At 33.9% G+C, this 12,008-nt stretch overlaps 1 protein-coding gene across 1 annotated transcript; it reads left to right on the top strand.

The window, feature by feature from the left end:
* The first annotated feature begins 468 nt into the window (after positions 1 to 468).
* Positions 469 to 1,499, top strand: LOC129807722 (TBP-related factor). The gene is made up of 3 exons (XM_055857174.1): positions 469 to 670; positions 788 to 873; positions 935 to 1,499. The coding sequence occupies exons 1-3, from the start codon at positions 587 to 589 to the stop codon at positions 1,452 to 1,454; spliced, it is 690 nt and encodes a 229-aa protein (XP_055713149.1). The 5' UTR covers positions 469 to 586; the 3' UTR covers positions 1,455 to 1,499.
* Positions 1,500 to 12,008: the final 10,509 nt, after the last annotated feature.

Here is a 12,008-nt window from a genome sequence, read left to right as displayed (position 1 = left end):
AAAAAAAAATATAAATAATTTATTTTTATATAATTTATGACCCAAGTTCTGAAATATTATTTTTGACACAACCACTAAAGTAGTGTAAATCAGAATCTGCAGTAATTATAAATGGTTTTTATATTTTTGAGCTTAATTTCGACAATATATTTTTTTATTACGAACTTTTTGGGGGATAATTTAAATTATAATAAAAATAGAAAATTATACGAATTTTTACTAATTAGTTTGTGAATTTTATTTAATTTTTTTAAAACAATAATAGTATATTAAAGAAACGAATATTGTAAATGAATCGGAATATTGTTAGATCGGCGGTAAAGACTATCCTTAAGTTTTAGAAATAAAGTAGAGCTACGAACAGTAGGGTGTCAAATTCACCCGCACTCTGCACTTACGGTACTATATATTTCTTATCGATACTGCAAGTGTTGATCTTCGCATTACTTGTCAGCCGGGTAAAGCCTATTCGAATGTCAAATAAGCCTATTGGAGTGTTTTGGAGCGTTTGCTCCTGTCGGGTGTTTTGTTAATTTTATTGGTTTTATCTGTGTTTTATTAGTTTCTGGGGATTATTTGTGACACAATGGAACGCCCTCCTGTTCCTGAATCACCTCTGAGGGCGCTTCTGGCGAGTCCAGTGACGCCACGTCCAGTTTCCAGGCCACAAGTACGTTCTTGCCGTTTTGGATTTGCTTTGTTGAGTTTATTTTCACAAAATCAGGATGTTTTCTTTAATCTGGTACCGGATACCTCTGTCTGAAACTCCTGAACTTCCTTGTTTCAGCAAATGGTGCCACCGCAGCTCAGTATGGTTCCTCAAACGCCGATACCGTCCGGACCGCAAGAAGCTGTCAACTCCATCAAAATCCAGTAAGATTTTTCACATATTGACGAGGGCTTTTCCGAATTTAATCACTTTGTGCCTACACAGGAACTGTGTATCCACTGTAAATCTCAACTGCGTCTTGGACTTGCAGAAAATCAACTCCCGAACGAGAAATTCCGAGTACAATCCATCTAGATTTCACGGAATTGTCATGAGAATCCGAGAGCCTCGATGCACAGCCTTGATTTTCCGCTCGGGAAAGATGGTCTGCACAGGAGCTCGCACAGAGGCATTTTCGCAATTGGGCACCCGAAAATTTGCCAGAATTATTCAGAAACTTGGATTTCCAGTTCAGTTCGTGGACTTCAAGTTGCAGAACCTTGTGGCAACTGTCGATCTCAGATTTCCCATTCGCCTGGAGAATCTCAATCAGATGCACGGGCAGTTCAGTTCGTATGAGCCTGAACTCTTTCCTGGACTCGTTTACCGGATGGTGAAGCCACGAGTAGTGCTCCTGATCTTTGTGAATGGCAAAATTGTCTTCACGGGAGCCAAGTCACGGCAGGAGATTGCTGAGAGCTTAGAGAACATTTATCCCATCTTGCAGAGCTTCCGCAAGATCTAAGTTGTGTAAATTTTATATAAAATATAAGACTGTAATTAAAAGAAAGCATTGAAAGTTTTATTTCCGGGAGAAAATTGGATTAATTTGGGAAAAATATGTCGTACTGCATATGCTCCAAAGAAAGTTTGGCAGAAGTATACCCGTCAAATAATATCTGCAGATATCTTTAAGATTTCTGTAGAGAAAATCTACACCTCTACAGAATATCTGCAGATAATATCTGTAGATATTCTTACGAATTTTATTTGGGCTTGGGACAAAATTCGTCAGAATATTTCGGCAGATTTTCTGACGAATCTCTGACGAATTTCTGTAGATATTCTGCTGATTTTCTGTAGATTTTTTCTACATTCCAGACTTTCCAGACAAGATGTGTCAGAAGAGATGGAAAAATTTTTCACTGAAGTTTGCAAAATTCTATAGAGTTATTCTTAGTGATATCACGGTGCTTATATAAAATAAAGAATTCTGCGACGCCGTGTTACAAGTAGAGAAAAGTGAAGTGAAAACTTTAAACAGAGTGTCGACCAAAATTTCATGTTTTTGTATCATTCGATTGGCGATTTTTAAGAAATTAGTATTTTTGCTCGCAGTTTTTTTACTTATCTAAAATGTGTACTCGGTAATGCTTGTTAAGCAGAGCATACAATTTTCTTTATAACTTCTACAGTTTCTTCATAAATCAACAATATTTTTGTGAAGTAATGGAGGTTATGCAGATTTTCTAGGGAGAAATTCTGCCGAGAATCTGCAGATTTTCTCTGAATGTACTAGAATATACCGTTAAAATTCAAAAAAACCTCCGAGTAAAATCGGCAGGTAGAGCAATGATTTGACGGGTAAGCATTCCAGATTTGAAAATATTCGTTAACTCTTTCCGGACCGCAGCATATGCTGCAAGGCAATTTCACAATTTTTAATCAAAAATATCTAAGCTCAGGAATTAATTGAGGTCCTGCAAAAAATATCTTACATTTGGACATCCTTATAGTTTGAAATCATCCACAAGAATCGGATTTTTATCAACTCTGAATAATTAAAAAACATTGTTTTTCATAGAAAATGTATATGTTTCTTTGGGTACTAGAGTCCTAAAAGAGACGAAAGAGTTAACTCCAATGGATTTTCAGAAAATTTCCTTTCCAATTTAGCTTTTAAGTTAATACTCCCGTCAAATCATTGCTCTACCTGCCGATTTTACTCGGAGGTTTTTTTGAATTTTAACGGTATATTCTAGTACATTCAGAGAAAATCTGCAGATTCTCGGCAGAATTTCTCCCTAGAAAATCTGCATAACCTCCATTACTTCACAAAAATATTGTTGATTTATGAAGAAACTATAGAAGTTATAAAGAAAATTGTATGCTCTGCTTAACAAGCATTACCGAGTACACATTTTAGATAAGTAAAAAAACTGCGAGCAAAAATACTAATTTCTTAAAAATCGCCAATCGAATGATACAAAAACATGAAATTTTGGTCGACACTCTGTTTAAAGTTTTCACTTCACTTTTCTCTACTTGTAACACGGCGTCGCAGAATTCTTTATTTTATATAAACACCGTGATATCACTAAGAATAACTCTATAGAATTTTGCAAACTTCAGTGAAAAATTTTTCCATCTCTTTTCTGACACATCTTGTCTGGAAAGTCTGGAATGTAGAAAAAATCTACAGAATATCTACAGAAATTCATCTAGAGATTCGTCAGAAAATCTGCCGAAATATTCTGACGAATTTTGTCCCAAGCCCAAATAAAATTCGTAAGAATATCTACAGAATTTATCTGCAGATATTCTGTAGAGGTGTAGATTTTCTCTACAGAAATCTTAAAGATATCCCGTCAAATAATATCTGCAGATATCTTTAAGATTTCTGTAGAGAAAATCTACACCTCTACAGAATATCTGCAGATAAATTCTGTAGATATTCTTACGAATTTTATTTGGGCTTGGGACAAAATTCGTCAGAATATTTCGGCAGATTTTCTGACGAATCTCTAGATGAATTTCTGTAGATATTCTGTAGATTTTTTCTACATTCCAGACTTTCCAGACAAGATGTGTCAGAAAAGAGATGGAAAAATTTTTCACTGAAGTTTGCAAAATTCTATAGAGTTATTCTTAGTGATATCACGGTGTTTATATAAAATAAAGAATTCTGCGACGCCGTGTTACAAGTAGAGAAAAGTGAAGTGAAAACTTTAAACAGAGTGTCGACCAAAATTTCATGTTTTTGTATCATTCGATTGGCGATTTTTAAGAAATTAGTATTTTTGCTCGCAGTTTTTTTACTTATCTAAAATGTGTACTCGGTAATGCTTGTTAAGCAGAGCATACAATTTTCTTTATAACTTCTACAGTTTCTTCATAAATCAACAATATTTTTGTGAAGTAATGGAGGTTATGCAGATTTTCTAGGGAGAAATTCTGCCGAGAATCTGCAGATTTTCTCTGAATGTACTAGAATATACCGTTAAAATTCAAAAAAACCTCCGAGTAAAATCGGCAGGTAGAGCAATGATTTGACGGGATCTGCAGATATTATTTGACGGGCTATCAAATAAAAACACTAAATTGTGACCTTAATAAATAATTCAACTGAAATAGCAGATATTATTGATAATTTTAAGACAAAAAACAAAGCAATAGTCTGAGGCTTCACACATTCCGTCTTCGAATATTTCATATTTTGCCCATATTCCTTCAATGAATCTCACTTAATCTTTCCAGAAAATGTTTGACATGAGACTAGCTGTTAAAAAGGGGTGACAAAGCGTCTCAGTCTTTGCCAAGTGTTCGATCTCGTGACTCAGATACTATCCCAAAAAAGTACTTTCGCATTATTTACCGTTTACCGGTTTGTCAACCGATTTATAAATCACTCGAAAAATTACTTATCGGTTCATGACCAGTTCATTTCCGGGTCACAACCGATTTGTACAGATTTGTAATTCACTCAAAACATTGTCCAAAATAACTTAGGACTAATATAAATTGAATTTAGAATAAAAAATAGTTATCGGTTATGAACCGGTCTATTACCGGTTCAATACCGATTGGAACCGGTTTAGTGTTATCGGAAATTCCAAGACCTTTCCAACGAGCCTAAACATGATCCGATTCGCCTGCTAAATGCGCTCTCTAGAGCATTTTTAACTAAAGACCTTGAAAAACCGTTATTAGGAACATTTCACCGCTATTTTCACACTACATAGTCAGTTTCCGCCTGGATAATCTCTAAAACATATCCGAAAATGAAAAAAATCGCACGACGCGTTGGTGGAATTTTTGTTGAGGGATTATGTTATGTGGAGTTCGTGCAGTAATAGATATATTGCCACTAAGTCAGATGCATTAACCCATTCAGTCAATGTACCAGAAATACTTGAGATAGAAAGTTCATATTTTGGGATTAGTTTCCTACAGATTAGTAGGGGAAAGTGCTCTCCCTTCGAACGTTCATGCCTTCGAATAATGTGAATTTTCTTTTAGTTTTCCCAAGATACTTACACATTTCTATTAAATATTAGTTGGCTTATCATCAATTGTTGATAATTCTGTGATAATTTAGTGTAAATCTCTTACGAAAAACAAAATAAATTCACATTATTCGAAGGCATGAACGTTCGAAGGGAGAGCACTTTCCCCTAGATGAATTTTTTGAAAAGAAAAAAAAATTATCTCATATGGGGTCGTGGGGAGCCTCTGTCAAACACACGACTTAACGGTCACTGAATTTAATTGCTGCGCATTAATTCATTACAAACTCTATTGCTTTAGATAGAGTAACTACCCAAGAACACCAATTGGCAACTATAGAATTCAAATCAGGAAAGAGGAAAGAGGCCAATTTTAACAAATTCGACGGGATGTCGTATTTTATAAATCTTATTTTAATTCGACTTTGATGATTTTAAGTGGTTCAAACAGCACATAATCCGATTTAATTGATTTCCGAAGTTTTTTAGCTTCTTTTTTTAAGGAAAAGAAATTAAAAGCACCTTCCGATTTTTTTTAACTTCCAATATTTATTCTTTCTTAATCCTATTTTGAAGACATTTAATTTGAATATATTCTGTCGATTTTTATCTTTTACCGATCTTTTATCCAAATTAAATGATTTTGAGCTTTTTTGGAAAGCTCATAAAATCTAACAATAAACATTTCAAAACAGTAGAAGCGTCTTGTGTGAAAATGAACTTGAATGTCTTGAATTAATTTTTGAATTATTTTAAATTTTATATTTTTATGTTTTAATTTTTTTGTGTTTTAATTTTTCAACGTTTAATATTAGAACCGAATAGTAAGTTCTACCTTTAAAACATGCAGTATGCAAAATAGCCGAGTTGATAAAAATAAACTTACAAAAAATATAAAACACTTAAAAGAACGGTTCAGTGAGGCACCTTTGGGATACGGGCCCCGTCAATATCACCTCTTTGCTACTTTCTATATCCGCCAGTAGATTTTTCCGCGATAAACTTCAAAAATAATTTAGAATTACGGAATACCGAATTAAATTATTAACAGAATCACACACTTGGAATCATTAGAATCACATTGGAATCACATGGAATAAACGAAATAGGGGAAGTGAGGGATGGTTCGCATGCTTTTTGGAAGTCAATATTCAAGATTTTTTTCTGGCTGAACAGCAAAATGTACAATCAATTGCGCTATACCACAAGAATCTGTGGTCTTTCAACTTTCTATGCGTGCCTAATTCACTGCCGTAAAATCTGTTCTTTTTCCTGGACAGGAAAATGAAAAAAAGTATGATGATTTGTGCGAACCTTGCCTGTGGAGACAAGATTCGCACGATGGGTTGTTAAAGTTCGTCATTGCATTTTTTCCTGGAATAACTCTTGCTCACAATTAAAAATTATTTACCGATTATTAGATTCAAGTTCCATGAATCCACGGAAACCATTATTTCACTAAAAGAAGGTGTCTAAAACAGTTTTCTTCTAATTTTTCTGAAACACTGTTTTTCTTGCAAATTTATGTCGAAAAATCGACTGAAATGTGAAAATTCCAAATGTGACAACCCTAAAAATTTATCAGCTGTCTTTTCTTCATTTTCCTTTTCCCGGCAACGAAAGAGTCCCTGTTTGACTTGTCGCGACGGTGGCGGCCTCCCAAATGTTCAGAAAGTGGTGGCCATTATAGAGAACTATTGCTTCAACCGCGTTCGTTTTTTCCCAGCCCGTAAGAATTTACATTGGACCGAACCCTGTTTCGAACGCGTTTGCTGAACGGTGTTCAAACAGGGAACTTTCGTTGCTGGGTTCTTTTGTTTTCCTCTTTGAGGTTATGTTGTGATTTTAAGCTGCTGGAGTTACCTGATGAGTTGGCGAACCATAACACTTTCAGTGGCTGAACCAATACGCAGTGTAGTATTTAGGATTTTTTCGCCACTCGGAAAATAATTTTCCTCCGATGCAAAAAATATTACGTAAATATCAACCCAGATTAACCCTTCATCTATTGGTGTAAGTGATTATTTCTGAAAATCAATTTAACTGTGAGAAATCACACGAAATGTGAGTCATCAAAATTTCCCATTTTAGGCAATTTTTGCATTTGTGATTCTAGAATGTAGGAAAGAAGGGCTAGGTTGCTTATTTTTGCAGTGAAGATGAGGTTTATGATTATCTATCTAATGCCTAAGAAATGAGCAAGTAGCACTTTTCAAACAAAGAGAAAACTCGGATTGTTCGAAGGCTCGCGCGTGCGAAGCATCCCTCACTTCCCCTATAGACTAGACACAAATTTTCTATCTTGAGTAACCCCTTGCCAAGCACACTGTATTACTAAATACTCGAAATGATACTTCTTACTAATAGTACTGGTAGATTTCTTAAAATGAATTTATATGGATCGTCTATTACAAGATTTTCTAAAATTTGTAAAATATACTTTTAGGTATATAGGGTAAAGTGGTACAAGTTGGACAGGGCTTTTTTTCTTGATAAATTTAGTACTTCATTTTTTTTTGTATATTTTTAATGCTTTAATTTTATAATTTTGTTCCTTGTGCTTCAAAACAAATTTTGTACTGTATTTATCAAGAAAAAAGCCATGTCCAACTTGTACCACTTTAAATTATATTAAATTATTAAATATATTTTATGAGCTATTTGGAATTTATATTGTATTCCAAAACTAAATGTGGAATATTATGTAAATCTTTATAAATTTGCAAATTTTTATATTTATTGCAAAAAGTTCTAAGTACACACTTTCTGGCACGTGAGAATGGCTCATGGAAGGACTTCCAATGGAGATTCTTTGAGCTACAACTTGCAGAAAAGTTCTCAGAAATGTGACACTCTTGGGTAATTTGCATTGAATATTGAAGTAATATTTGCAAACTTTTAACCTACATCCACCCTTTCTATTGCGGAAATAGTTGCTCCTGAATCTGGAGAAGGAGAAGGAGAACTCTCCTCTCATCTGGGTTCTAATTTCTATTTTTGACTGACAGTGGGTTAATTGGGTGAAGAGGTACATGAAAAGCTGGGTCGAAAAGGCTATGACCTAGTTTAGAGGTGATGTGAAGAATGGGTACATTAAATTGGTGAATAAGAGTGGCGGCGTCCAGGCAGCCGCATCAAATTGCGCGGAAGTTCAGCGACCTCTGACTCTTGCTGCACACAAACACGTGCTCTTTCCGTGGCGTCAGAGTTGCCGTCGCAGGGAAACTTCCGTGGGGGATGGAGGGGATTCGGATCCCGTGCCAAATGCGGGTGCTAAATGTGAGGGAGGGAGCATGTCGCGGTGCCGCCAAGTCTACAAGAATTCCATCTCTCCCGGACACTAAAGCCACCCATCAGCAAAACACCAATTTCTACAAGTATCAACTTCAATCCGCCCTATTATTCCAGGCTTCTTAATCATCCCATTTCCTGAGACATATATTCTTCCACTTATCCTTTTCGATATTCTCATCTCCTGACATTTAAAGTAAATGTTATCAGCCGTAAATGCTATTGAACGACCCTTTGAACCTTTTTCCTGGAGCATTCAATAACTAAAAGAAAATAATTACTGGAAATCAGGAAAAATATATCTATTGAAGTTTATCAAATTACTTAACATTATCAAAATCAGTTTAAAATATTAAAAATTTTACAATAATTTTAATGTGCAGGTGACCACTGTGGATTTTACCCGGAACTTGTTACACTGGGAGTTAAGAATTTATTCAAACTTCTAAAAGCTCAGCATATTTCTTTAATTCTATCCAATAGAAATTTCAATATGAATTACATAAGGATGAAATTTTAAGACATTTAACATGTTATAACTATTGTGACATTTTAATCCTTCGGCATACCTTTTAGTCCAAAAGTTCTTAAGGTTCCGGCACACCTTTTAGCTTGGTATAATTTCATGAAATTAAACTTGGCTAAAACATTTTTGGCAAGTATTTTGGTAAAAACGGTAAGTAAAAAATTCACTTGGTAAGTAAAACATCAAAATTGGTAAGTAAAAAAAAAATAATTTTGGTAAGTCAAAGTTAGGTTCGGTAAGTAAAACATCAAATTTGGTAAGTAAACAAGAGAAATTTGGTAAGTAAAAAAAATCAAAAATGATAAGTAAAAAACCAAAATAAGTAAAAAGTTCAAGAATATGTAAAAAAAGAAAAAATGGTAAGTATAGAAATCAAAAATGGCAAGTAAAAAAATTAAAAATACTAAGTAAAAAAACCAAAAATGATATAAATGGTACAAGTTTATTTTAAAACTTTTCAAAAATTCCCCTTTGCCCAGGGAAATTTGCTTTTGCCCCACATCACAGGGTGAAACTAATAATTTCTCAAAACACAGAAAATTTCCCTTTGTCCAAAGAGCAAAACTCATAAATCTCAAAACAAAAAAAAAATTCCCTTTGCCCCAATGGGCAGAACTAATAAGTTCCCAAAACACAGAAAATTTCCCTTTGCTCCAGCAGGCGTTACTGATAAATTCCTAAACAGAAAATTTTCCATTGTCCTAACAGTGAAGCATTTTAACATTTTTGATTTTTTACCTATCAATCTTGTTTTTTTTCTTTACCATTTTAAATTTTCTTACTTACAATTTTAGACATTTTTACTTACCATTATAGTTTTTTCTACTTAGGGTAAGTGTGCCAAATTCCGGCCAGCTTGCAATTTCGGCCACCTTTTTTGTTCCTCGAATTTATATGAATTTTTATTTTTTACATTATAAAATTATAAAATGCAAAAGAATGACAAAAAATGTAGCTTCGACAAACGAGATGACGTGAAAAAGGCATTGGAGGAATTTCTGAAGGACAATGAACTATGAGAATGAAGGTGGCTGAAATAGGGCACCAAAGCTATGTCTACATTTTTATTTATTTTAAAATGTATTAAGAATGATTTTAGAGTAAATAAGGACGATAAACTGTCTACAAGGTTCTAAGCAACACTCCTTAAATAGAAGGAATAAAAAATCAATTTCTATTAAAGATATTACATTTCAAACTTGAGACTTTGGCGCTTGCATGCAACTATGCCGAAATTTGGCACACTTATCCTATCAGTTTTGATTTTTTTTCTCACCATTTTCGACTTTTTACATATCAAATTTGATTTATTTACTTACTATTTTTGATTATTTTACTTACGAATTTTTAATTTTTACTTAACAATTTTTAATTTTTACTTCCCAATTTTTATTTTTTACTTACCAATTTTGATTTTTTATTTACCAATTTAGAATTTTTACTTACCAATTTTGATGTTTCGCTTACCAAATTTGCATTTCTTACTTACCATTTTTGATTTTTTTATTTACCATTTTACCAAAATACTTACCATTCTGCTGCAGCCATTAAAATTCGTGTCGTTTTCTTTTTCAAAAAACTTGCATAAGTATGTGTCATTCTTTCGATCAGAAAATTGGGTTACATAAAATTTAAAATCGCATGATGTTCAAAAGAAGAAGAGTATGAAAGCGTAGGATAGACATATGCAGTACTTTTGAGAAAGAAAGGAATGCGAATTTTGACTTTGTGAAATTTTCCTGATCTAAAAGGTGTGCTAGCGCCATTATGTATAAATAACTGTTCGAATCTGCCACAATCCAAATTTGCAATGAAGGAATCGCACCAAATTGCATCTCTATAAGCTGAGGCCCAATTTTTGAAACTTTCACTCGCACCCGCGAGCTCTTTAGTGGCCGAGAGATATCCACTCGCACACCCCGTAGATTCAAATCCTTATGTAACGACTTCTTTATAACATAAAGTACTCGTTGCACATACTAAAGAATTTCCGGGGTGTACGAGTTAATTTCTCTCGGCCACTAAAGAGCTCGCGGGTGCGAGTGAGAATTTCAAAAATTGGCCCTCTGATTTAGGCTTATCACTGGCTTTTCTAAGTAAGCTTCTCGTAAGGTGTGAAAGATAATGGTTAATTCAGGCTTTAATTCGGGTTTAACTAGTCCTATGGTATATGACACCACGGTTACTATCGCAAAGTAAGGGCAGAATCACATTTACAGTAAAATGCTCACCGTCACCGTCAAAGCCCTCACCGTATTTCGTTGATTTACGCATTTTCATTGTAATTTTTACGCAAATTCTCAATTACCGTGTTACATTATCGCATACTCGGTGGCACTAGGTGAAAATAATATAAGAAAATTGAAGAAATAAAACGAAAATGCGATAAACGGTGAGCAAAAAAACTGTACGAAAAACTGTAGCAAAAAAATCCTACAGTTTTTTTTGCTTACCGTTTACCGCATTTTCGCTTTATTTATTTAATTTTCTTATACTATTTTCACCCAGTGCCACCGAGTATGAGACAAGGTAATATCGTAATGGAAAATTTGCGTAAGATTTGCAATGAAAATGCGTAAATCAACGAAATACGGTGAGGGCTTTGACGGTGACGGGGAGCATTTTACTGTCAATGTGATTCTGCCCTAAGTCTCATTTTTCACAAAATGTCTGCAAAAATTAGATCCTAACGACTGCATTTTTTTAAAAAATTTTTTGATGAAATTTTCAAAAAATATTGCTTAAATGTTGTGCTTTTATATGCCTAAGACGTTTAAGACCTTGAATTAAATAATTTTTTCACAATATTGAAAAAAAAAATTAAAGAAGATTCATTGTATTTTAGTCTTTCAGATCCATGTAACCCCTTAAAGAATATCATGTTATGAATCAAAATATATCTTGAAAAAAAATGGCATAACCATTATTGCCCATTTATAAGTCATCCGAAACACTTCTCCGGAAGTCTATTAAAGCAAAAATATTTATAGTGATTAGAATTGGCAATCATTATAACATTTAAATTTATTCAATTCGTTTGCATTGTATTCTAAAAATCTGTGGGCAGAATCTCTAGGACGATATATTTCTCTACGCCATACACAGTTTTTTTTTAATTAATTTCCCTCAATCGTTATACATATTTCTTCCTGCTGGCGTGTTCCTGCAATATTTAATTTACAACTATGAGTGGGTAAAAAAAGGCAGAAGATATGGGCGAGGAGTATTTTCCATAGAGCCTTTGCCAAAATAATCA

Source organism: Phlebotomus papatasi, chromosome 3 (assembly GCF_024763615.1).
Source record: "Phlebotomus papatasi isolate M1 chromosome 3, Ppap_2.1, whole genome shotgun sequence".
Classification (NCBI taxonomy): domain Eukaryota; kingdom Metazoa; phylum Arthropoda; class Insecta; order Diptera; family Psychodidae; genus Phlebotomus; species Phlebotomus papatasi.
Note: the sequence above shows the minus strand (reverse complement) of the source record. Positions and strands in the feature narration are given on the sequence as shown.

Excerpts from the sequence above, each read along its gene's own strand:
- LOC129807722 (XM_055857174.1), top strand. The coding sequence starts at position 587 with ATGGAACGCCCTCCTGTTCCTGAATCACCTCTGAGGGCGCTTCTGGCG. Across the intron at positions 671-787 it reads GTCCAGTTTCCAGGCCACAA|CAAATGGTGCCACCGCAGCT; the intron begins GTACGTTCTTGC and ends TCCTTGTTTCAG. Across the intron at positions 874-934 it reads GTCAACTCCATCAAAATCCA|GAACTGTGTATCCACTGTAA; the intron begins GTAAGATTTTTC and ends GTGCCTACACAG.